This window comes from Caloenas nicobarica, chromosome Z, assembly GCF_036013445.1.
Source record: "Caloenas nicobarica isolate bCalNic1 chromosome Z, bCalNic1.hap1, whole genome shotgun sequence".
NCBI lineage: Eukaryota > Metazoa > Chordata > Aves > Columbiformes > Columbidae > Caloenas > Caloenas nicobarica.
In genome coordinates, this window is record NC_088284.1 from 101793848 (window position 1) to 101816889 (window position 23042).

General features: G+C 41.3%; 1 protein-coding gene across 1 annotated transcript in view; it reads right to left on the minus strand.

The window, feature by feature from the left end:
* AGBL4 (AGBL carboxypeptidase 4) overlaps window positions 1–23042 on the minus strand; it is a 922470-nt gene that overhangs the window by 187116 nt on the left and 712312 nt on the right. The window contains exon 8 of the mRNA XM_065655883.1: window positions 8896–9010. Within this exon, the coding sequence (XP_065511955.1) occupies window positions 8896–9010 (115 nt within the window). The remainder of the gene's footprint in view (window positions 1–8895; window positions 9011–23042) is intronic.

The window sequence follows — 23042 nt, forward strand, 5'->3', positions numbered from 1 at the left end:
CAGGAGGGGAGGAAAGGAAACAAACATTTCAACTAAACTGACATTAAGACCCCTGTTAATTGCAAATACATTCTAGAAGACAAAAACATGCAAAAAGTAAAGTCAGTGAAGTTCAAGAATAGGCTCCTACAGCAGTTCACAGACATAAATGGCACTTGGGTACAAAACTTTTCTTTGCTTGGCTAGGATTCATGAGTTGGGTGCTTATTCTCTGCATAACAGCTCAAAGGTAATAATCACAAATGGTGCTATTTAAATGGAAAATAAATAGCCCTGTCTCTTTAAGGACATCACGTCTCATTCTCAGTGGAATAATGGCAGATATAAAAAAGCTATGATTTCAATATTTCTCATTATGACTTCTCTCCCTGCTTGTCTAAAAATAAAAAGCTACTCTGTAGGCCCAGATCAATCTAACTAAAAGAGAAGGGTTCGCTTACAACAACAAAATAGCAGCTCTGACACTAGTTACGTATTCATCACAAGTGAAAATGTCCCCATAATGCTGCCTTCAAACCCTTCCAACAAGTTGTATTAAATTAAGTTGGGTTTGGATTTTTTTTATTCTTGCACCAAAAGCAAAATAAATATAGCTTTATTTAATGCTACTAAAAGGTTTAGATTCAACTGGAACCCCAAGGCATGTGGCTTTGTTGTTAAAGCACATATACTGACTCTATTGATTGGTGCAGTTCTCTGTGCAAGAGAATTTGTCACATCAATAGCAACTGAAAAATACTCAGGAGCTGTAATATGGTTTAAATGAGCAGTTACCACATCAATATAAAGAGCATTTTCAATGGCAGTAGATAGGAACCCTTTTGCAAACCTGGTATTTGTTTTAAGATAAAGGATGACAACTTTTTTACAAGGAAGATTTTTTTAAGTAATGGTGAGCAAAACAGCAACCACTGTAACTATCTTACAATCACAGCACTCTCTGGGCAACAAAAGCCACCGTGGAAAGAAAACTTCCAAGCAGGAAAGAAATGGCAATGCTACAAGCCAGACGGACGTAAGGGCCAGAGAAAACCTCTGCTGCTCACTTGCCTCCCTGGTCTTTTCCATTCTGCTGCCCAGAGCACACCTGTGTCACAGCTGTGGATCCACCCCAGACTTTGCTTTCCAGAGCCCCAGCCTGGGACAGCACAGAAAATTCCTGACCTGTCCTCGATGACAAGCAAGAGGTGGAAGAAGAGAAAGCTTCTGCCATGCCTCAGCCTCTCGCTCAGCCACTTGGGACAAGGTGATAAAAGGAAATGGCCATTGCCTCACCACGCAAGGTCTCTGGTTTTCACTCATTATCAGAGTGGTTGGTCCTGGCCACAGCTATGTTTTTAACTCAACAGGCTGTCAAAAGACACTGAAGCTTTGGAAAGCCAACTTGGATTTCCAGTTTTGAAAATGAACAGGGAGGATGAGAAGAGCTCAGTTCCCCCCACTCTACCAGGGGGTCAGTAATGCACTCAGCACCTCTGCTGTAATCCCGGCTATGGAGGAGAACATCATTTACCTCCACGTGAGACACCGACTCCCAGCTAATACTAGATGTGATCTAGGCAGGCACAAAGAGACACTCACTGGCCTCAGTAACATGCAGTCTAAATTAAGAAAACAAACAAGGTTCAAGAGAGGCCACGGAGGAGAAGTCCACGGAGCTCATAGCAGGCTGAAGTGCGTGGTGCCTCCTGCCCTAGGGCCAGAGCTGAACAGCCTCGGGCCAGAGGAGACACAGAACTGGGGCTTACCCTCTGAGGGCAAACGGGCCAAGCGCTAGGAAGACAAATCCACTGCACATTACTGAACAGCCAGAAATCCCATGAGTTCAGGGAATGTCAGAAACAAAAATCACTGTAAGCAGGAAAACTATTTAGGGGAAAACATCTTTGGAGCATCTCCTGCTCTTACAGGGAGAGCAGCATTGTCCTCTGTTGCGTTAGCGGGTACCAGGCTTGTGAGGTCTGACATAGCACGGCTGCTCTCCCACAGCCCCTGGGATGTGTAGTGCCTCTGCTTTGGTCAGAACTGAATTGGAATTTAAAAAAAAAAAAAAAAAAAAAAGGGAAATTCATGACAAGGAATAAGCCTCCGTTTCATGGGCTTGAAAGATCCCTGTTTTTCAAAAATAAGAAACAGTTCTATATTTTCAGGGGATGGAACACACTTTTCCTGACTTAGTGTATTTTTAGAGTACAATTCTCTCTCGATCACATCCTTTCTTCCCCTGGGTTAATGTACAATGTACATTCTTGTCATTCAGGCAAAATCCCACTAAAGAAAGACAAGAAGCAGCGTGTGCTGCAAGTTTTGAAAGAGATGAGAAATTTCACACTATCCTGATATCTTCTGGGTAACTGCTTATTTTATGATGACTAATAGGCAATTACTATGGTAATACCGCAATACAACATGTGTGAGGTTTGGGAATGAGAAATTATAGGTAACTACTTCGGACTCATTTCTATGGTAACAAAAAGTAATTGTCATTAAATACCAGTTATATTGCGGCTGTACCTGGTAATTATAGATTTTTTTATGCCCAGTAACATAAATAAAACCAATAAATTTATTCAAAAGGTCCATGATTGTTTACTTATATGTTGTTATATAGAATACACAATGACAAACACCTAATTAGGAAAAATAAACTCCATTGAGAGCTTCATCTTGTCTTCTGAGACGGATACTCTGTTTTTCAATTCAAGGCAATGCATGAATTTCACATGAATTAAATGAAGCTCGGAAAAAAAAACCAAAAACAAAAACCACCACAAAAAAACCACCAACTTCCTCACCAGAAAAATAGGTGAAAAATAATAAAGCTCTATTATGCAAATGACAGTATGCATATGAGTAACCACCTCTCACAATTGGACAAGTGAGAGTAAGAAACACATGACATATCCAGTCACTGTGAACATACATATACACGCGTATGTATGCAAGTATAGGTATATCCCCCAAAGTTATATTATCAAAGACCAAAATCAGCACTCCTCAGTGTTATAACATATAGCTCTGGTTTAGATTTTAAATAATTTGGATAAAGTCCACATATGCTTCTATTGCCGAAAGATCCCTCATAAATTACATGTGAACACGACTGTTGAACTTTTGACTATTTCTAGAGTCACAGAAATAAAGTCCACAAAAAGCTAGCCAGGATAAGTCTGAAATATTTAATCTAGTCCAAAGCCTAGTTTTCTGTTTGTGTTTCAGACACATCAAAGAAATCCTTAAAAAAGGCCAATTTTTAAACAAATCATGCCATTAACAAACAAAAACAAGAGAAAATTGTCCTTTATAAAATCTTGATATGAATAATTTTAAATGTTTCTCAAGATTTCCCAGCTCCTTTTTTTTCCACTTGAAACAATTTGCCAAATTCAACTCACACAAACCATTTCAGTCCTTACAAAACTACGTTTCTGGGGCAAAAATATACCATTTGTCCAAAACATTTAATCCCAACACAGCTTTCATTGCAATATGGACTCTGACACTGTTTATGGCAAAATTGGCTTCCAGTCTGGGTAGGACTGGCCTCCTTTCCCTCCAACAAATTGCTTTATTAACCTCTCACACAAGCAAGCAGTAAAGATTGTGTTGACTTCAAAAATATCGTACCTGACAGTGAAACAAGAAAGGATTAGAATCAGCATGTGCCCTCTTCTCCCCATTCACACAAATTCTTGCAGCCTCTACAATCAAGCTAAAATGGTATTGTAGTGATGACAGTTCAGAACATTTCAGCTAATTCATGGCTTTAATTTACTGAAGGCTGATACTGTCACAGCTAATCAGCTGAAGACAACACAGAAACGACACAGAACAGGAAGCCTTACTGGGTCATGAAACAAAAGCCTTTAGAGAACGGTCAGGATATTTCAACTGCTTTGCCATGGCATTTCTGGGATACCTCCGTGAAGAGCTGCCCAGACTAAGAAACGCATCCCTTTCGGTGCCACTATAGGGTCTCATCTCCGGAAGGTGAGGCTGACAAATTGGAACTAATCTAAGACGGTGTGGTACAGTCATCTCGCCTGCAGGGACACATTTCAGCATTCAGCCGCAGAATGCCAGCTTAAGAACAAGCTCACGATAAAGGAAAGTTCAGGCCAAGCCTGGGGATGCGCGACTTTTAAATCAAGAACATGGTTTTTTTTTCCTTAGTCTAACCCCACCTCCCTGGGGGTGGTAAGAAGTTCAGAAGATGATAATGCTATACTGCAAACTGAGAGAGAAAAGTCAAGAAATCTCTCTTCCCAGCACTAGTTTTCCTTTGTTTCCTAAAACTGTTTCACAGTTTAATCCATCAGACAGGGTGAGATTCGTGTTATGGAGAAATTCACAAATATTTTTATTTTTTGCCACCTTCTTTCACTAAGCAAAATATCAAGTCATGCACCATGCCCAACAAAAGAGGTCTTTCAATTCAGCTGAGAGCCGAGGACAAGTTCGGAGCCAGAACAGAGGGCAATTTATGCTGGATACTCACTATTTTAGCTGGGTTAACCAATGGCATCTTCCTGGGTAGTTTAATTAAGAAGCCCACGTGGGCACAACATTTTCTACACACTGTAACTGCAAAGCCAGTTACACTTAGAAGTACAGTAGTACCAGGCTTCAAAGACTTCAAGAAAGGGATGAAGCCTTTCTTCTTGTTTTGGGAGAGACCCTACATCCCTGACCAGAGTAAACAGCAGGTACTTGGCATTATCCTGCATGTTCGAAAGAGCCAGGGGTACTCGTGGCAAGAAAAGGACTGTGGAGGGTGTTTTTTTCACTGAAGAAAGAGTACAGTGTAGTAGTCATCTTCACAAAAGGGTATGATGTGAGCAAATCCGCAAACAACAGCTGGCACTGCAAGCAGGAGCAATCCCAATTAGCCACTCAGTCCTTTGGCTTGCAGGTGAACTTGCACTCCCCTTCTCCGCACCAAACCCCTCTGACACTTGTACCCAGCCAACTCTGATCTATTGTAGTGTGGTTTGCCCATGATTTTTCATTTCTCAGCTCTTTTCAGAAAGAAAGAGGTGAGAGCAAAAATTAAGTGTTCTGATTTCTAAACAGATAGAAATGTCACTGGAAATAAAGTCTAGTACAGGTAATTTCACTAACTCTCTTGGTTTATGTACACAAGTAGTAGCTATTAAGGGACAGAACGGTACTAGTTGTCTTTCTATCAAAGGATGTATGCTCTAAGATTACAATCAAATTGCAACTATCATCCATTTATTTTTTAAAATTGTGCGTAGACCTTCCAAACATACTAAATTAGAGGGGATGCTTAACCACTCATTTTATCTTTTAACTTCTAATTGTATGGGTCCACAAATACACTTCTTAAGCTCTTGGATATACTCGGATAAATCAGTGAAGTTTAACACCCGGTTTCCATGCACCCTGATACACTGGGCACTGATGTTCATTTCCGTGACCATTTCTTTTAGGGCTGCCTGAATGTATATGCAATATATAAACAACCTTCCTCACAGATGTGTCTATGCCACCAGCATTTGTGCTTTATAGCTGTGATATTAAAGTCACTTGTTGCTTGTTATGAACATTTCACCACAAGAAAGTCCCTTTAGAATCACAACCCATTTGTTCTGTTCTCTTGAGAAAGACCAATAGTTTATTGATAACAGACAATTCTTGGCATTATTGTTGCAGTTTTGCCTTAAACTCTTAAACCTCAGTCCACAAGCACCCAGAAGAAAGGAAATATGGCAGCTGCACACAAACACAAAATCCAAAGCTTTCAATAGGGCGGTTGATGGCTCCTCAGCACCTTTTGTGCCCCACTGTGCCTGTCCTCACTTGTACACCTTGGTTGATGCTGACCCTCAGAAGTCCTCAGACAAGGAGGTGCCCAGGCCCAGAGAAGCTTCTGGACCATGCTCGTAATGACCACAGCTCAGATCTGACTTGGCTATAAAACAGGGCCCCCACCTAAGACCCACTTTGAGCGATGTTTTCGGAGCAGTGGGACTGTGATTGGAGCCCAGCCCTTCGATCAGGGACACCATCTAAGGAGGCTTCCCAGGATTGAGAGCCCTCATCTTCTCCTTGGTGAGTGGTTATTTCTCCTGGATACATCCTTGAGTGTGCCCTTGCTGTCCCCCAGGAAAGTGACTATTTTTTCTGGGTACTCTTGAGTGAAAGAGGCTTCTCTTCTAAGCGAGTACGTACAAGCTGTGGATCCTCATTCTTGTGTGGTCATATGGTAATAATATTCTGGCTAGTATATTGAGCCTGAGGTTTATTAAATGCTGTTGGAGCGCTGACTGATTTTGGATTACACCCCTTGCTTTGCATTGGTTTCTATAATTTGTTTTCAGTCTGTCATTTGGTTTCAGTTTCTGTTCTAGATTGAAGTTGGTTTAAGCATATTATTTGGTTGGAGTCATTTTGGGGTACCTCCATGACAGAAACAAAGATTTTAAAGAAGAACAGAGGACGTGAACCCTTGGTGAAAGTCCTGCATCCCCAAAAATGACAATAAAGAAAATCCCATCAGCCAACCGTTACCATATCACCCCGGGTAAATGAGTGGTTAGTTCCTCGTTTGATCACAGGAGAACTAGTACATCCCATCTCTTCTACGAGAACTGCTGACACACTCAGGCTTTTAATGGTGCCCACTGCGCCTGGGGTTTCAGAGGACAATGAAGTGTATCCAACAGTACACTTTGCCGATTGTACAAAGCTGCGTACTGGCGGGGTAAAAAAATCTCTCTCACGCTGGCAGGAGATCAATTTACAAACTCAAGCATGAGGTTTAATTACCCATTTCATTATCTTAACTTGCATAGCTCTGAATGTGAACCTTCAATGAACCAAAGAAATAGTCACTAGCTGCTGCTTTGAGAAAGAGGGAGATAACAGGAGATAGAAGTTCAAATGCCTAAAACTGCTCTTGCTGCATACGGCACCACAGACCTTGTTTGCAAGAGCATTGAGATTGCCCCCAGCAAATAGATCTGTGTTACACCGCTCTACCTGGAAGACTTCAGAAAGTCCTATTTATGTGCTAATCTTAGCAAAACCCAAAAGAGATGAAACAGACTTATCTAGCCAATCACAGAGAAGACTCAGTGTTAAATTTTCAGATAGCAGCAACTGATCCTTACGGTTGATCCTTAGGGTTTTTTTTTTTTAATTCATCCAGTAAATTCAAGCAAATAAATTCTGATGTGCTTGTGGATTTAGTATGAGCAGGAAATAGTGTTTGCTGTAAATTATTCACTCAGCACTAGTTAACTGCAACGCCGGCACATTACTAGGCTTTTAAATATTCTTCTCAAGACAATAGGTGGCATTTTGCTTATCACCCTGATTTTTAAGTTATTAGTTACATTAGGCCATTTGTAAATAAAGTGATGAAAGAAAATAAAGTGTTTGCAAGAAAATCAAATGCTTTTCCAACTACCTCATTAAAAGTCTATTTAGTGCAGAAGGGTTGAAAATTCTGCATATCACAAAAAGGTAAAACAATAGTATGTCATCAGTCTCAGCAATTCCAAATGAATTCACATGCCCTTTCATAATACCTGAGTTCCCAAAAGGCTTTTCAAGTTATGAGCCATATGCTTGTCTGTCAAGCTGCATGCCTCTCAGAAAGGATAAATAGTGCAGGAGAAAAACCTACAGGGCAAATGAATTTATGGAGGAAACGAAAGATACTTAATTGCAACTGGAGTTGCCTACACGCAGGGCACATGTAACAGAGTATATCAGTGTAGTATCAGATTATAGAGCCATTTTAGGGCTTTATTCCTGTACGGTGACATAACCATTATGATAAATTCCTAGTGCTGAGAGACGACACCACTGCAATATCGCTCTCTGGTTTTGGATTTGTCAAGAGTTGAGGGAGTATCAGTGTAGCTGGAAAGAGACCATGCATCCTTACAAGTTTCACTTATAAAACGTGTATATAAGCACTGTTGAAATCACCCACATAATCCCCTGCTATTTCAGCTTAGTAAGTAGCAAGGCACAGGAAGCCTAAGAAGCACACATCAAAACAAAGAACAGCCAGCAGCACCGTTTTCTGCAACTTCTAGCTTCTCAGTGGTCTCCTCATCCACACAATAACCTAGTCTTGTTCTGCTTACCAATGCAACACCTAATTAGACCAAAGCTCAAGGTAGCCTGGCTACAGAGTGTATTGTGTTATTTAGTCTTGTGCTGTAAGCAAAACCACATACACTATATTACATTTCTCAGGGGCTTCTCCAGAGATCTATGTGGTACATGTAATTGCCCCTGCAAAAAAATCATCAACTAATCAACAGCTTTTCATTATCACCTCCAGCAGCACATTTATTTTGTAAATAAATGCATTAAGAGCAAACGATTTTAGGGAAAACAAAAGGTTATCTGAATACCTTCTCAACAGAGGAGGTGGTAAAGTAGCAATTCAAAAACTAAAATGAAGCAAAATTAGCATAGGGTGGAATGATTATTCCATTCCATACATTCCTATCACAGTACAATAACAGACTGAAATCCGTGACTTAATGGACAATCTGGGTAGCTGAAGGGAACTGATTGACTGACACATTTACATAGAGGCTGATGAGCAGCATAATGAATGCATTTATAAAATACAGCTAAGGTCTAAGCTGACTTTAACTCCTACACCTAGAGGAGGCTTGCAGAGCAGATACCCTGCTATCTTGGAGAGTTGCTCTCTACCTCCTGAAGCAAGTAAGTTTGCCATTGAGCCGCCTTCCTCAACGAGAACTTCAGGAAGCAAACGGCCACATTAGAACCTCCAGCTTAAGAGGAATTAATTGAAACAAGCCATATAAGATTGAGTGACAAAACTGTGCAGGATATATAATGTAGATATAACAATACGCAGATTCATACTCCACACCATACCTGTAATTTCCCAGGTATACTCCATCAGGATTGAGCATGGGTGCAATCTTGAAGACCAGGTTGTCTCTCAGTACTTTCGCAATGGGATGCTGGCTCACAAGGAAATCAATTATACCTGAGAAAAATGAAAGAAGTGTTTGAGGAGGGGGGGTTTATGATATCAATGTTTTCCAGATATCTATCTGAAATTTCAGATATAAAAGATTAGAATAATCATTCATCTTGGTTCCTTGCACTGCTCCTGCTTCCAACAGAATAAACCAACCACTTGCTATCACGTAGAACCTGCCATCTTCTAAAAATGCCAGAAATAAGATCTTCAAAGATAAATACCATAGTCCATCCTCGTAATGCAAGTGCAATACGACTACATTATCAGATACAGTGAAATTTCCACAGAGGGAGAAATTTCTGCTAACCAGCTGAGTCGCAATATCAAAACATCTATCCTACTAAGTGGTGAAGTGAAGTAAAACCTGCTAGTTTAAGCCTAGCACTTTACCTACCCAGCATGAACACATGGGCATATACTGCAGCTCAGCTCATGAGCGGCAATTTGTCAAGCTGAGGCACCTCAAATTTGTTTGAGCATGTGCCCAGACCTACCCTGGACATATGAACACAGAGTTCAGATCAGCTGAATGTATAAAGGGGTATAAAGTACCTCACTAAATTGGGATAGTTACATAAACTCTGCACCAGGCATAGGGAAACTGTGGGATTGATAGACTGGAATTTATAAGGTCAGATTCCTCACTAACTTTACACCCATAAAAACCAGGAGTATCTCCACCTCATCACTGAAGCTCTGTTACTGTGGAACCAAGGCAAGTGACAGGGGAACCAGATCCTAAATGCCCTTCCTTTGGGCACAGGCACAGCAGCAGACCCTGCAGGAACTCCTACCTCTGGGTCTTGTGCTCAGGGAGTGACCAAAAATCTCCTTGCTCTGGGGCTGGTGCTGGGGCAGCAGGCTGGCAGTTAAATTCATTGCTTATTCCTCCACTGAGCTGGTACTGACAGAAATAGCTTCCAGGGAATTAATGTCGAGATAAATTGAGTTCCTGTGTAATCTCAGGACACCCACAGATAGGTCATGACAATTTGCTATTTATTGTAAGGTCCATCCTGTGAAGCAGGAACCATTTACTGAATTTCCCCAGAATAAATCAATCACTGCTCTCTAGTAACAGGATAAAATTAAGCAGAGAAAAATTAAGGCTGATCATCAGTGAAATTTCACTAATGGCGAGCTCTATTAGACTGTGGAATTGTCTCTCCAGGGGAAGAGTGGAATCCCATCATCAGAAACATTTAACACTGGACAGGGCAAAGCCCTAGGGAATAGATATAACAAGCAACAATTGAGCATAGAAGAGATGGTATGGGTTAACTAGCTGACTTCAAAAAAACTGAGTTTAGACCTGACTTTTTGTGATCCAATCAAAATCTTTAAAAATAAACAAACTAAAACCCAGGTACATGCCAGGTTAAACAAGCTTGTTTATAGCTTGGCTGAAACATACATTAAAGATGGGACCAAAATCTCACATTCTGTACAACTCCTTCATTTAGCCTATTTCCTAAGGCTCATTTTGTATTTCAAATACTAACAAATCTGAACCTATACTGCTGTTGGAATGAATTCTAATTTGTTGAGGCAAATTAGACTCTAAATATCAGCATTTTTTTCATCTATTATTGACTAATCTCAGAGAAGAGAAAGTCCCTTTCTGTAACCAGGTCTTTCACTTGAGAAGAGACTAAACCCGAACTTCTGAAGCAAATTAGCATATACATAATTATATTGCTCAGGAAATGTTTCTGCAATTACCTCCTCCCAATGAAGGAAACCGAACATTGCTCTGCTTTTTGGCTGGTGTTGTATCTTTTGTTCATTATACAACAGCAAGAACACGAAGAAATGACAGGGACACAGCTGGATCCGGAATAACTAGGTTTCCTAACTGTATGCAAACATGAAAGGCTTAGCTGTGTTAAACTGCTGCTCTAACTGTTTCCTGGCAGCGTCTAAAACATAATCCACAGTACACACACCTGGAGGGCTCAAAACTACTTAAAGGAAAACAATCCCACACTTAGTGCCTGGCTTCTTGAGACACTATGATGGTTTTAGTTTTAAAGAGCTTGCAACTAGACTTAAAAAATCACATCAGTTTGTGTTTTCTAAAATACTTGGAAGAGTTAACTATTCAGAAATCAGTACATCCAGAAAATGCTTTAGGTCAGGTACAATTTTTCAAAGCAGCCTCAATAAAAACAGCATAAATATCACATCGTGTACATGATCATCACTACAACAAAGACCTGGGTGGAACAGTTTTGCCATGAGATCTGGCAGTGCACTGAGCATGTACTTCTAACAGCTCTTCATGCAGCAAGGAGGACCACAAACACCTCAGGGACAACATGACTGCCTTTCTTTCAGGAGGTAACACAAGAGCCCAAACTCTCAGAGCTTTGCTCTGGCTGTACCTGTGCCAGGGAAGAGGCTTGTCCATGTTCTGCTCATTTTGCTCCTGCTACTGATGCAGCCTCACTCACAGAGCTTGGCAAAGGCCTCTTGGCAACTAGAAGCTACAGTTTTCAGCTTCACACAGGGAATTATTATTCCCTAACCAAGCATGTGCTATGATGTGGAAGGCTGTGTATGAACACATAATGGGTGAGCCTCTGCATCATTCCCTCTTGCACCAGCCACACCAGACCAAAGGGAAGAGACTGACCTTGGGCACCCAGCAGGCTGGTGGCAAATGAGACTCAGCATTTCCCAATGCACGCCAGTCTATTAGGGGGTACTGCAGCCAAGTTCACCCAATCCAAAGAGATTTGCTGTATTTTCTAATTTAGGAGACAAATCTGAAGATGTCTTACCCCGTAATAAAAATACAAAGCAAGTGTTAAAAGTAACTGACTCGCCAAAGTCTAACCTGGAAGTAAACACAGTTCTAAGGAACATAAGAAAAGCATCAGATGAAGGTATACATCTACATATACAAACCTCACCATAAAATTATTGTAAGCATCCAAATAATCAATACAATTAACAAATAGCTTTGTCTTTCAGAGGAACCCAATCGTCTCAGGATCAATAATGTTTAAAAAGACAGATTTCAGACTATTGAAAAAATACCATCGCAGAGAACTCAGTCCTCCTCTTGATAAATCAATACAAAACAAATTTTACAGCTTCTATAACCAGCAAGAGACATATCAGAGTATCTCATTAGGCCAGGGTTAAGAATTTGGCAGCAACCAAAGCCCATTTAACATAATTTACTTCAAGGCAGACATGGCAATACAACAGATGCCCTAATTTATTTGTTGATCTTTGTATTAAAATAACAGTTTGCTGGTAAACAGGAAGGGTAATGATGCCAGTCACCCTTGTTAGTAGCTAATAATTGCTTAATTTGTCCACTAATTGACCTGTGCTACTGTTGAAGCACTAGATCATGTTGCAGGGCATGAAGTAAACAAGGCCACTGTAACGTTACTTTAGAGAATGACTTCTGGAAATAGAACTACTTATTGCTATAAATTTTCTCTTCACAGATGAGCAGATTAATTGGTCTGCCAATTAGTCTGCTATTAAAGAAAAAAAGGGCTGCCCACAGATTCGTTGGATCTTCAAACCGCAGCCCCAGTTTGGGTCAAATGAAATAATCCAATCTGAATCAGTCACATCAGCTATGAAAAATAAGACATGCACTATTTAAAAACAAATGTCTGTGGCTGGAGATCAAGGAAAACAGTCTAATAACTAAGTATTAGCTCTTCAAGTGACTTTAAAATAAAACAGAGAACATGATGGAATAGGTCTAGTTAGGCACATTACAGTGTGGAAAAGTTCTCCAATGAAAAGAAGCAAAACAATATAGATTATTTTCATATCAAGCTTTCTGGAAAGTAATTAAAATCATTATTTTTCAAATAATAATATGCTATTAAAGATGCTGCCTGGAACCAGAACAGCTCGGAAATCAGCATTCAGCCGTGACATAAGAGGATGCTTATCCATAGTACACTAAAAATCAACTAAAATCCTTACATTAACTTCGAGGAGCTTTTCAGACTTGTGGATGAAAGGAAAGAAAAAATTGAAAACAAGGGAAAACAATACTGACAACTGTGAGTCATAGATACACAGTCACAACTCCAAGAATTTCAGCAGTTTTTTAACATCCTTGGTAAACACAGCTTCACTGAAACTGCTAAATCAGGACCATATCTCCCCTACTCTATCATTATTTCTCAAGGCTAAATGCACTTTGTCAAACTTCTGTTGCCTTCTGCAGCTCAGCACTTCTGACCTGCTCCAACTCCAGATCCTGTGGCATCTCTGCCCACTCCAATGCAGTTCAAGTTATCTACTGGTGCTTCACAAGGTGATTGTTCCCTCTCCCAGAAGAAGTCAAAGCAACCTTCCCTGCTCGTGTGATTTCCACTGTTCTTTCTGGATGTTTCCCCAATTAACCACATTAAACTCTGTTTAAACTTCCTGCCATCTCTGACGTGACCCCTCTGCATTTGCTCTTTCCAAAGAAAAGCCTGTCTTATCCCCTGTTTCTCCGTTACCCCATTCTTTCACTCTCAGTCTGACAACATTTGCCCTGCTCCTATTACTAAAAATCTTATCACCACAGATCCTAACACAATATGGCAACTGCTAATGCAACATATCCTGGACTGTGTCTAATATAAGAAGTGATTGATATCTTCAGACCCATTTCCTAGCACTGAGTAGCTGCTGGTATCCTGCAGTCAGCTCACCATGGCCTGCAGGTCAAAGAAAATGTAACAATTAGGCTCTAACAACAATAGGATATATTCACTGGCAAACAAATACAAGTCCTGAATGCTTATATAAAACTATTGAAATGTTCTGTTAAAGAATACTGAAACCAACATGAAAGATGTTATACTTACAAATTTGTAGAGAGTAGGGAAACAAAAATGTAGAGTTGGGCTTTTTGAAGAGGTGAAAGAAAAATATCAGATGATAAGGCCAAACAGCTACAATATTCTATCTCCACAGAACAAGTACAGCATGAGCAGTAAACAACAGCAAGTCACTGTGATGCCACCACTTGTCTGTGAAGGAACTCTCTTTGGGCAAAGGGGCCCTTGTCTGTTCAGCCTTTGCCCTTCCTGTGGGACTGCAGAAAGCAAAAACCAACCAAACAAAACCTCCAAAACAACAAAACATGAAAAAGACAGATCGACACTCTTATCCATCCCGGCACGGTGGGAAAGGTGTCACACATTGAACCCTGCTCCACACCTATCACAGCAATGCTGTGCCAGCCTCTTCTCTACAGAATACGTGTCTCTGCTTTCAGTGCAGCCCCCAGTACAGGCCAGGAGACAGAAATGAGCCAATAATGTCTTAGCGTGAAGTGTTTCCGATATTCAACACAATAGCAAGGGAAGGCATGCAAGTAGTGATAAACAAGCAGAGCTGACTCTCAGCAGGGTTATTGACATGATCTAACATCATGCTGTCACTGAAATCATCCCTACAAAAGATCATCACATAGAGTGATCCATAAGCACAAGATCATTTCAGATGCTGATTCTGCTCCTTCTTACAGTCCTGATGCTCCTCTTAATACATAAAACAAGACTGCCTGTCGCGGAGGCACCCCAAAATGACTCCAAGCAAATAATAAGCTTAAACCAACTTTAATTTGGAACTGAAACCAAAACTAAACAACAGACCAAAACCAAATCATAGAAACCAACACAAGTTGGGGGGGGGGATACAAAATCAGTAAGTAGTCTGACAACATTTAATAAACCATAAGCTCAATATACCAGTTGGGATATTATTACTATACAACCACAAAAGAATGATGATCCACAGTGCACAACACGCTCACTTAGAAGAGAAGCCTCCCTCACTCAAAGGTACCCAGAAAATTTATCACTTGCCTGAGGGACAGGAAAGGCTCACTCAAGGGTGTCCCCCGAGGGTGGACGTGATGGTCGGCAGCGACTGAGAACAGCCACAGTGGGGCACAAGAGGTGCTAAAGAGCCATCAGCTGCCCCACTGAAAGCTCTGGACCTCATGGGGTGTGTGCAACTGCCACACTTTTTAGAAACACATTTATAGGAGAAAGAGGGGGGAATGGGGGAAGGTGCACGCAGGGGAGTGCACGCTGATTCTAACATCAACACAGAAGGAATTTACAGATTTGGAATGCTTTATTCGTTCCAAAGGTCATTTTGTAATCGACGTCAAAAACAAAGTTTATTTCATCAAAACTGAAAAAATAACATGGGTGATGAAGAGCATTGTACAACCAGAACAGGCACCTGGTTACAGTGTTAGATGAAGGAAAATTTTTTGCCTGACATGTATCAGTCAACGGTTTCCAGTTGCCAAAATTAATGTAGGTCTGCATGCATATGCATCTGAGTAGTCACTGCAATTAAGTGAGAGTGGGAAGATCCAGAACGCTGGCTGGTTTCCATTAACTCCCTCTCTGGCCATCCTCAGCACACACGAAAGTGCAAGGGAATTGCTTGCACTCAGAGAAGAATGCAGTATCTTGTGCAAAACCTTAGTGAATATTCATCAGATCCCAGCCTACTCCTCCCATTTCCTCTGTGCCGATGCTCAAATTTCATCCAACCTTCCCCCAGGACCGGCTCGGAGGGGGCCTGCCGGTGCCACATGATGAAAAGCAATCGAGGTCTTAGAAAATGCAGGGAAGTTAACCATTTTTCTGAGTGGTTCCCGTGGTCAGGAAGCTCTTAAGGGAGGCAAGAACTAAACAGCACAATTACCCATAGCAGAGCGCATGGGAGCCAACCAAAACAGGTGAGACAGCATTAGGAAGGATGCAGTAGGTGAACCAGAGACATTCCTGGTTACAGTTCATCTAAAGTGTACAGAAAGAGTTGATTGATACAGAAAAGTTGATTGATTCTCCTGAAATACCAAGTCTTTTGATTGCGGAGCAATTTGTTCCCAACTAGACAAGTAAATATTTCAGAGCTAAGTAAGATCTCATTGCTTGAGTGTGGTTGGTTAAAAGTAGCCCAAAAAGGCCCCTGTGGTCATTTCAGTTGTTTTTGTTCTGCAACCATCATTGCTATTGTGGAAAACAAAACCAAACACAACAGTTAAGTCCCTAGTGGATTGTACACATGGCCCCATTCCACCTATTTTTAAAGAAGTTTTAATCAACTTGAGAGAGAAAAGTTGCACATCTGACTTTAAGTATTCAGCTGTGATAAGCAGATTGATTAGGACCACATCAAGCTATATTATGGCATGTTTGTTCTTTTATTTACCGTTTACTATCTCATCTATTCTCTGCTGTAACTCTATGTCTCTTCAAAATACAGGATTAAAAGCAAAGGAAATTTCAAATAATGGGATAAAATGAATGTGCAGGAAATGAATGGGTGAATTAGATTACAGCAGATGAAACACTGAGGTCTCAAATGCAAAATGCAGGGAGTTTATTTAATTTGTTACTCTTTTAAAATGAAAATATGCTCACTGACTTGAATTAGTAATTTCCCTGTTTTAAGATATGTTAGGCCATTACAGCTAGGCCTGTTTCCAGAGCAGTGAAATAAATGGAAAACAGACAGTCTCCCAGGGAACACACTAGCACACCGCATTTTGCCAGCCCAGTGAAATGGTGCTAATGTCAGCTCCAGAGAAAACCAGGCTCCTGCTGTCGGGGCTGCGTGCAAAGGAACTGATAATGACTAGCAACAAACGCTTAAAATGACAGAGCAAGGCACTCTGGATTTTAACTCAAGTTTTAATGTGCATGGTAAGCAGAGACAGTAATTGATTTAAAGAATGTTTAAAAAATTTTTGTTCCTGACCTCTCCCTCCCTCTCTCTTCCAGTTAGCATAGGGTTCCGCAAATAATTAATTTGGTATTTGGTGTGGCAGAAACACAAATCCATGTGAAGCAAGCGAGAGGTAGGAGCAGCAGTCAAGAGCCTTCCAAATGAGTTCTGCCAGCATAAGAGGGAAAGTCTGCTCTGTCAGTCACCGCCCTGACCCAGGGCATCCCAACCCTCCAGGTTTCTCAGCTATATTCTTTTGCATGTCATGATCTAACACAGAGGACTGGAATCTCTGCTAGAGGACCACAAGTGTGTGGCAGGCCCTTCTAAACAGATCAGCAAATCGTAGTTTGTGAGGACAGTGAGCAGCAGTTATGTTAATCCTATCACAGCTCTATAATTAAATAAGAATCTGGCCATTCGAGTACCCAAACATTTCAACAACTTTCCAGAACAATCAATAAAGTTACAAAAATCCTTCTCAAGTTATATGGATATAGGAGGCATTTCTGCTATTACGGCACCAAATGACACTAAAATTACAAATTCAATGAAGATTCAGGAATATCTCGTCATAGTAAAACTGGCAATAAAACTGGGCAATAAGATGGACCATATGATGCCACCAGGCAGGCCTTCTTGCCCACTTTAATGTGTCTGCTGATTAAGAATGGATGGGATAGACCAAGATGGAAAGCAAGCACCCGGTGAATTTGTTTCCTCATATGGATATTCCCCATTTTCACACAAAGGAGGTACACTTACAGCATCTATCTTTTATGTGCACTGACTAGCCCACTCTTTTTGCTAGATGTCTACATTTAGACCATGTAAACCTTGCCTCAAAACCCCAAAGAGTGCCAGAGCGTGGTGGTCCAGATGTGTTTAAACAGGGAAAATATGTAGAGAAATGGATATGACTGGAATAGAGTCAGCCACAAATCAGCTGTCTGGAAATAGACTCAATTCAGTGCAAGAAGTTGGTAAGTGATGAGTGTTTGGGATTTCATATGTTGTTGGAGCTGTGGCTCTTTCCTCATAAAAAGATTCACATCTGCTTTGGAGGATATACGACTGCTAGCGGTGGGCTGGAGCACAATGGCCTGATTCAGTATCAAAAAGATATAGATATACATTGCCAGTAAAACATAATTAAAGTTGGCATTCCCAGTGACTAGGATGCAGGACCAAGAGCCAGAATGCCTCGTCTTGGTCTCTAGTACTGCTGATTTTTGGCAAGTTGCTACCAGAGGCTGCTGTTTTACTATGTTCAACTTGACACAGCAATAGCCAGATTTGCAGGGCAGCAAAGCTAGCATCTTTGGGTCCAAACCCAGCAGATGGTAGTTTCAAATAAACTCATGAAGCTCAGTGGTGCTGACTGCACTTGTAAATGGGGTAAATGGCAACAAAAAGGGTTTGCTAGGTGTTGAGCAAATTCAGAAACTTTTCTATTCTTACTCAGCTGCCACTAGAGGAGATTTGTGCCACTGGAAGTTCATTTCCTCCACCCTCTGCCCTAAAGATTAGTACTTCCTAAAAAACAGCCCTATAGTGATCAAGGTAGAAAGCCTTTTATTAACAGAGACAACTTGTATTGCTGGTCACTTCAGAAATGCAGGCTTGAGTACTCTCAGCTCCAAATATGATCAAGGAGAACTGAAAGTGTTCCACAAACCATAGGTGGTGCTCAGCACCTCACAGGATCCTCTGGGGAGGGGTAAAATGGGGTATTTGAATTTTGCTTGTTAAAATTGTCAATTAAAAAACTAGACAAGTAAGGATTTTGTGAGGGCAAGTCTAGTTCTACTTGAAAATTCTCCAGACACTTTGCTCTAGCTAACGCCTGGTCCTGCCTGAAAAAAAATAACATTACTAAACAGACGTTAGTAGCTGATGAGACGACAAGAATTGTCTCATTGCAAAAGATGCCTCAGTTATATTTATGTAATGTTCTGATAAAACAGTCTTCTATCATGCCTTAAATTTTGCTTTGCTTTAGCAGTTTAACAGCTGGAGACCTCAAGGAACCTAGCAGTTTGACCATTGCCTTCATTTGTTGGAACCAGCCATTTATGGCCTCAGGACCCATTTTGGTGCCATTGCTTTCGATTGTGGGTCATTTCAGACTTTAGGAAAAGACATAGAATGATGAAAATAAATCAGATTCTCAATGGCTTCAAACTTGGAGTTTCATGGCAGCAGCAATTTGCTTGAACACTTGATCAGGGAAGCAGTAAGGTGTCAGTGGCACCATCTACTTCATCCCATTGCAGCTCTGGGCCTGTGGGACTCATACACGCTCTCCAGCAGCACTTGGTACTCACTGTGAGTCCAGGTGGTACATCAGGTTAATCTCTCCCATTATTTCATGGTATCTGGCTCTCCTGTTCCTTACAGCAATGGGATCCCTGCTAGCTTCGAAAAATTAGACCAACATAAAGGAGTAGAACGAGGCCAAGGCTGGATTTGTCTGGTAAAAAATGGAAGATTGAACAGAGGGGAGCAGATTGCCTCCTGACCTTTGCAATGATGAGCCCACACCACAGCCACTTAATTACCCTGATGGCTGATGAAGTTTGCTTAAGTACAAACTAATCTATCCCAGGCCCAGAGGACAGTCACACGGTTCTCCAGTAGAACAAGCGCAACAGCAAAGACCTGTGGAATTGACTTGAAAGAAGTGTCAGGCTGCCGAAAAGAAGTCATATTGGCAGGAGTCTAGAGCTGCTGCAGGATTGCCCAAAGGGTTCATAAATTCAGTGTGCAGCGCAGACTGAGTGGGTGGCTTTGTTGGTTGGCTTTGTTTTCTTTAATTTCCCTAATATGCTGTAAGGAGCTTGGAGTTCTTTTCATCAAAATGAGCCTACCAATACCCCATATGCCTCTCTCTTCCTCCTGGGAAGAAACAAAATTGTTCCTGGAGAAACACTGGGGGGAATCAGATGATCTCGTTTTATTAATGAATTACTTTGGATTTATCAGAATCATTGTAAAGATGTTGCTTCAGAAGGTGATGTGTTTGGTCATTATTATTCAAAGTCTGTCCTTCCTATGAGTGCGAGTCCTCCAGACAACTTTAAAAACTTTTGCTGGATTCTGGCCCTCAATTTTTACAGAATCAACTGATGGTAAATACAGCTAAGATTTAAGCCTTAGAATTGAACAGAAATACACAACAGATCCCACCTTCCCAATATGCAAGACAAGAGGGTTACAATCCAGAAAAGTGGCTTGATTGCAAAGGGAGAAAAACAGAGTAGAAAAATCCTGAATACATGAACCAGAGTTAAGCAGGCGCGTATCCAGATGGAATTGACTCAGGCATACCTGCATCGTTTCCTGCTATCCTTATCGACTTACAAAACATCAGTCTTTTCATGGCCTTCGAGGGCAGTTTCAGCTGTACACCAATGGCTCACACAGTGGTAGCAAAGAAGGAAAACAACCAAACACACACCAAACCAAAACCAACCAAACACACACAAACTCAGAGAATCACTTCATTCTCCAGTTTTCTATTTAGAGCTATGAGGGTCTTGCAGGGAAAGAGAATCTAGATCATTATGTTATTGCTGCTCCACCCAGGACCAGACTGAGCTCCCCAAAGCCAGGGAGATTATTGTTTTTTTCCCTTCCATGACAACCGGACATGTGGAGGTCTGGAACCCTTCCAGGGCCAGCAAGGAGACTGCACCACAAATGTAAAGTTTCCAAAGTTGCCTGCACCAGGGAAAAGATTCCCAGCAGAGCTTTATGAGTGATAAAAATAAACTCTTACAGACACAAGAAGCACTAAAGAGACTTTATTCTACTTGAGAAACTGCTGAAGTTTGCTGTATTGCAAGGAATAGCCAAAGATGTTGAGACTTCTTTCAAATCTTTTGCTGAATTTTCTCACCAGGACTCTGAGCACTCTCTGTGCCCAGAGTTACCTCTTCACAATCCAGCAGCAGTGCCTTTCTCTGGGGACCTCTGAGTTTTCAGCATGCTTAGTTTAACAAAGGTGGGCACTGGGAATAGAAGGATAAAGTAGTTTTACCTAATACCTCCCTTGGGGGCTGGCCATATAGTTCTATTTTGCATTTTTCAGCAAGCAGGTACATTGTACTCTTAGTCTTATTGCATTAACTGTGGTAGCAATAAGAATTATAGAAGTCTTAAGATGGATAGATCAGCCCAAACAAAGAATGTGTTATAAACCAAGAAGTCAAAAGGTAGATTTCTCTGGAGGAAGACAGAGAACACATTTACATATGAAAATCTAATACACAGAGAGGAGAAAACAAAAGACATTACATATATAATGTTAGGGATTAAATGAAAAATAAGTATTTTTAAACATATGCTGAAAGTTGTTCCCAACATCTGCAAATGTATTCTTAAGTCAAGTAGAGACCCAGAAGCAACAGCTATGGACCAGGCAGGCACACAAAGATGTGTGATACAGAGACCAGAGGGGCACTGCAGAAATTCAGTCATTCATACCTTTTCCGGTTTCCTTCAGCCGTAGAGTATTGCAAGAGTAGATTGGGGAGCACCTCTGTTAATTTGCCTTGACCTTTATAACCTGTAGGACTACACAGCTAGACAGACCCCTGGTGTGACCCACTGCGAGTACGAAAGTAGAACATGTATTGCTGGAGAGAAGCAAGAGCACACGGGGAAGAAGGTGCCCCCATGGGCAGTGTGGTGCCCTGTCACTCTGGGTCTCTCCAGAAGACACACATGCAGGATTCAGAACAAAGTGGGAATCTGAGCCAAGGAGAAACTGCAGGAGAAACATGCATTGCATCTTCCTGTGGTTCAGCTCAGAAGTTTAGCCCACTCGGCTGAAGAGCTGAGGTGTCCACCCCTCAGGACTGAACCCCAGCTGCTCAGCTCTGCTGGAACTGCTACTTTGCCATTCCTATAAGATGGTACATACATACATTCCCCAGGTCCTAACAATGGCAGCTGACAGCCCATCCCCATAGGAAACCCACACAACTATTTGCCCTCCTTTTGCCTGCGGGGACAAGTGAAGTGATTGTTTTCTGGTTACTCTCAAATGTGAAAGCTGTAACAGCACCTTTTGTCTTCTTCATTGATTTCCACTTTACTAGGTTTGCAGTTTATACTCCTTCACTTTTATAGAATTTTCCTGTCCTTCCATTCAAATCAACTAAGAAGGTGCAAGGTGGCTCGCCTGCTTCCACTCAGACAAAGTCACTTGTAAGACCCCAGTAGTAAAGCAGGGGTCATAGTCCACAGGCATTATGCAACACTGGTGTCATCCAGTGAAGCAGCACTTCTAAAATGGACAGCCATCAGATTCCAGAAACAGAAAAAGAGAGTCCTGTTAATTCTACAAAAAGCTACTTTACACTTTCCTGTGATTGCCTTCTGGTCATGAGAAGGGTGAGTGGCATCACAACTGTCTTGCTTTTCCCAAGAGGTGGCTACGTTTCCCCTGAAGCTAGCGTGGGCTCTCTGCTTTCTCTGGGTTTGCATCTGAGACAGAAGTAGATCAGGACCTATTTGCCCCTTGATACATGCAAGTTGGCAGCAGAGGCTGAGCAGTTCCAATCAGCGTTAAGTAGTCAAAACTGAAATAAAACAAAGTCCATTTGCACAGCAAGTCTGTAACTTCAGTCTTGGTAGACAATGAAAGCAAGGACTGTGTGCAACACCTGAACTACTGGGTGACACATGAGCTGACCAAACTGGAGGGGGAAAAAAAAAAAAAGACAAAAACCCCCAAAAGAGCGTTTTATTAAATAAAAATCTAATCCTCTGGGAAGATCTGATGGCCAAGAAAATGCTGGCTGCATCTGAATTTTCTCTCCTTGAATCTGAGATGAAAGTTGTGTATCTGCAAGTTGTTTCCAGTGGTGCTGGAGGAAACTTGTTGAATAGTTACTTGTACTGGGCTCCAGCAAGAAAAAGGTTTTTTTAAATATGGGTTATTTTTTTGTCTTAAAGAAAAACCAAAAATGACCACATCTTTACACGAGGAAAAAAAAATGCAAAAGCTCTGCTTTGATTCTTACAAGTGCAGGTGAATGTGTTCTTTTATTTACACTGCATGACATCCAGGCAAGAATAAGCTCCACAGAAATAAAATAGGGCTGCTCCCCATCAGCACAGATGTGCTGCTGGCTGCTAATCAGCAGAATGTCATAAACCCCACCTTCCCTTCAGAGAAAATCTGGCTGTGAAAATGGAGCCATGCTGCAGATCCTGAAGGTGATGGTAATTAGCACTGAAGAGGGAGTATTCAGAAAGCAAACTGCCCTCAAATGAATAGGGCCACCACAAGCAACAG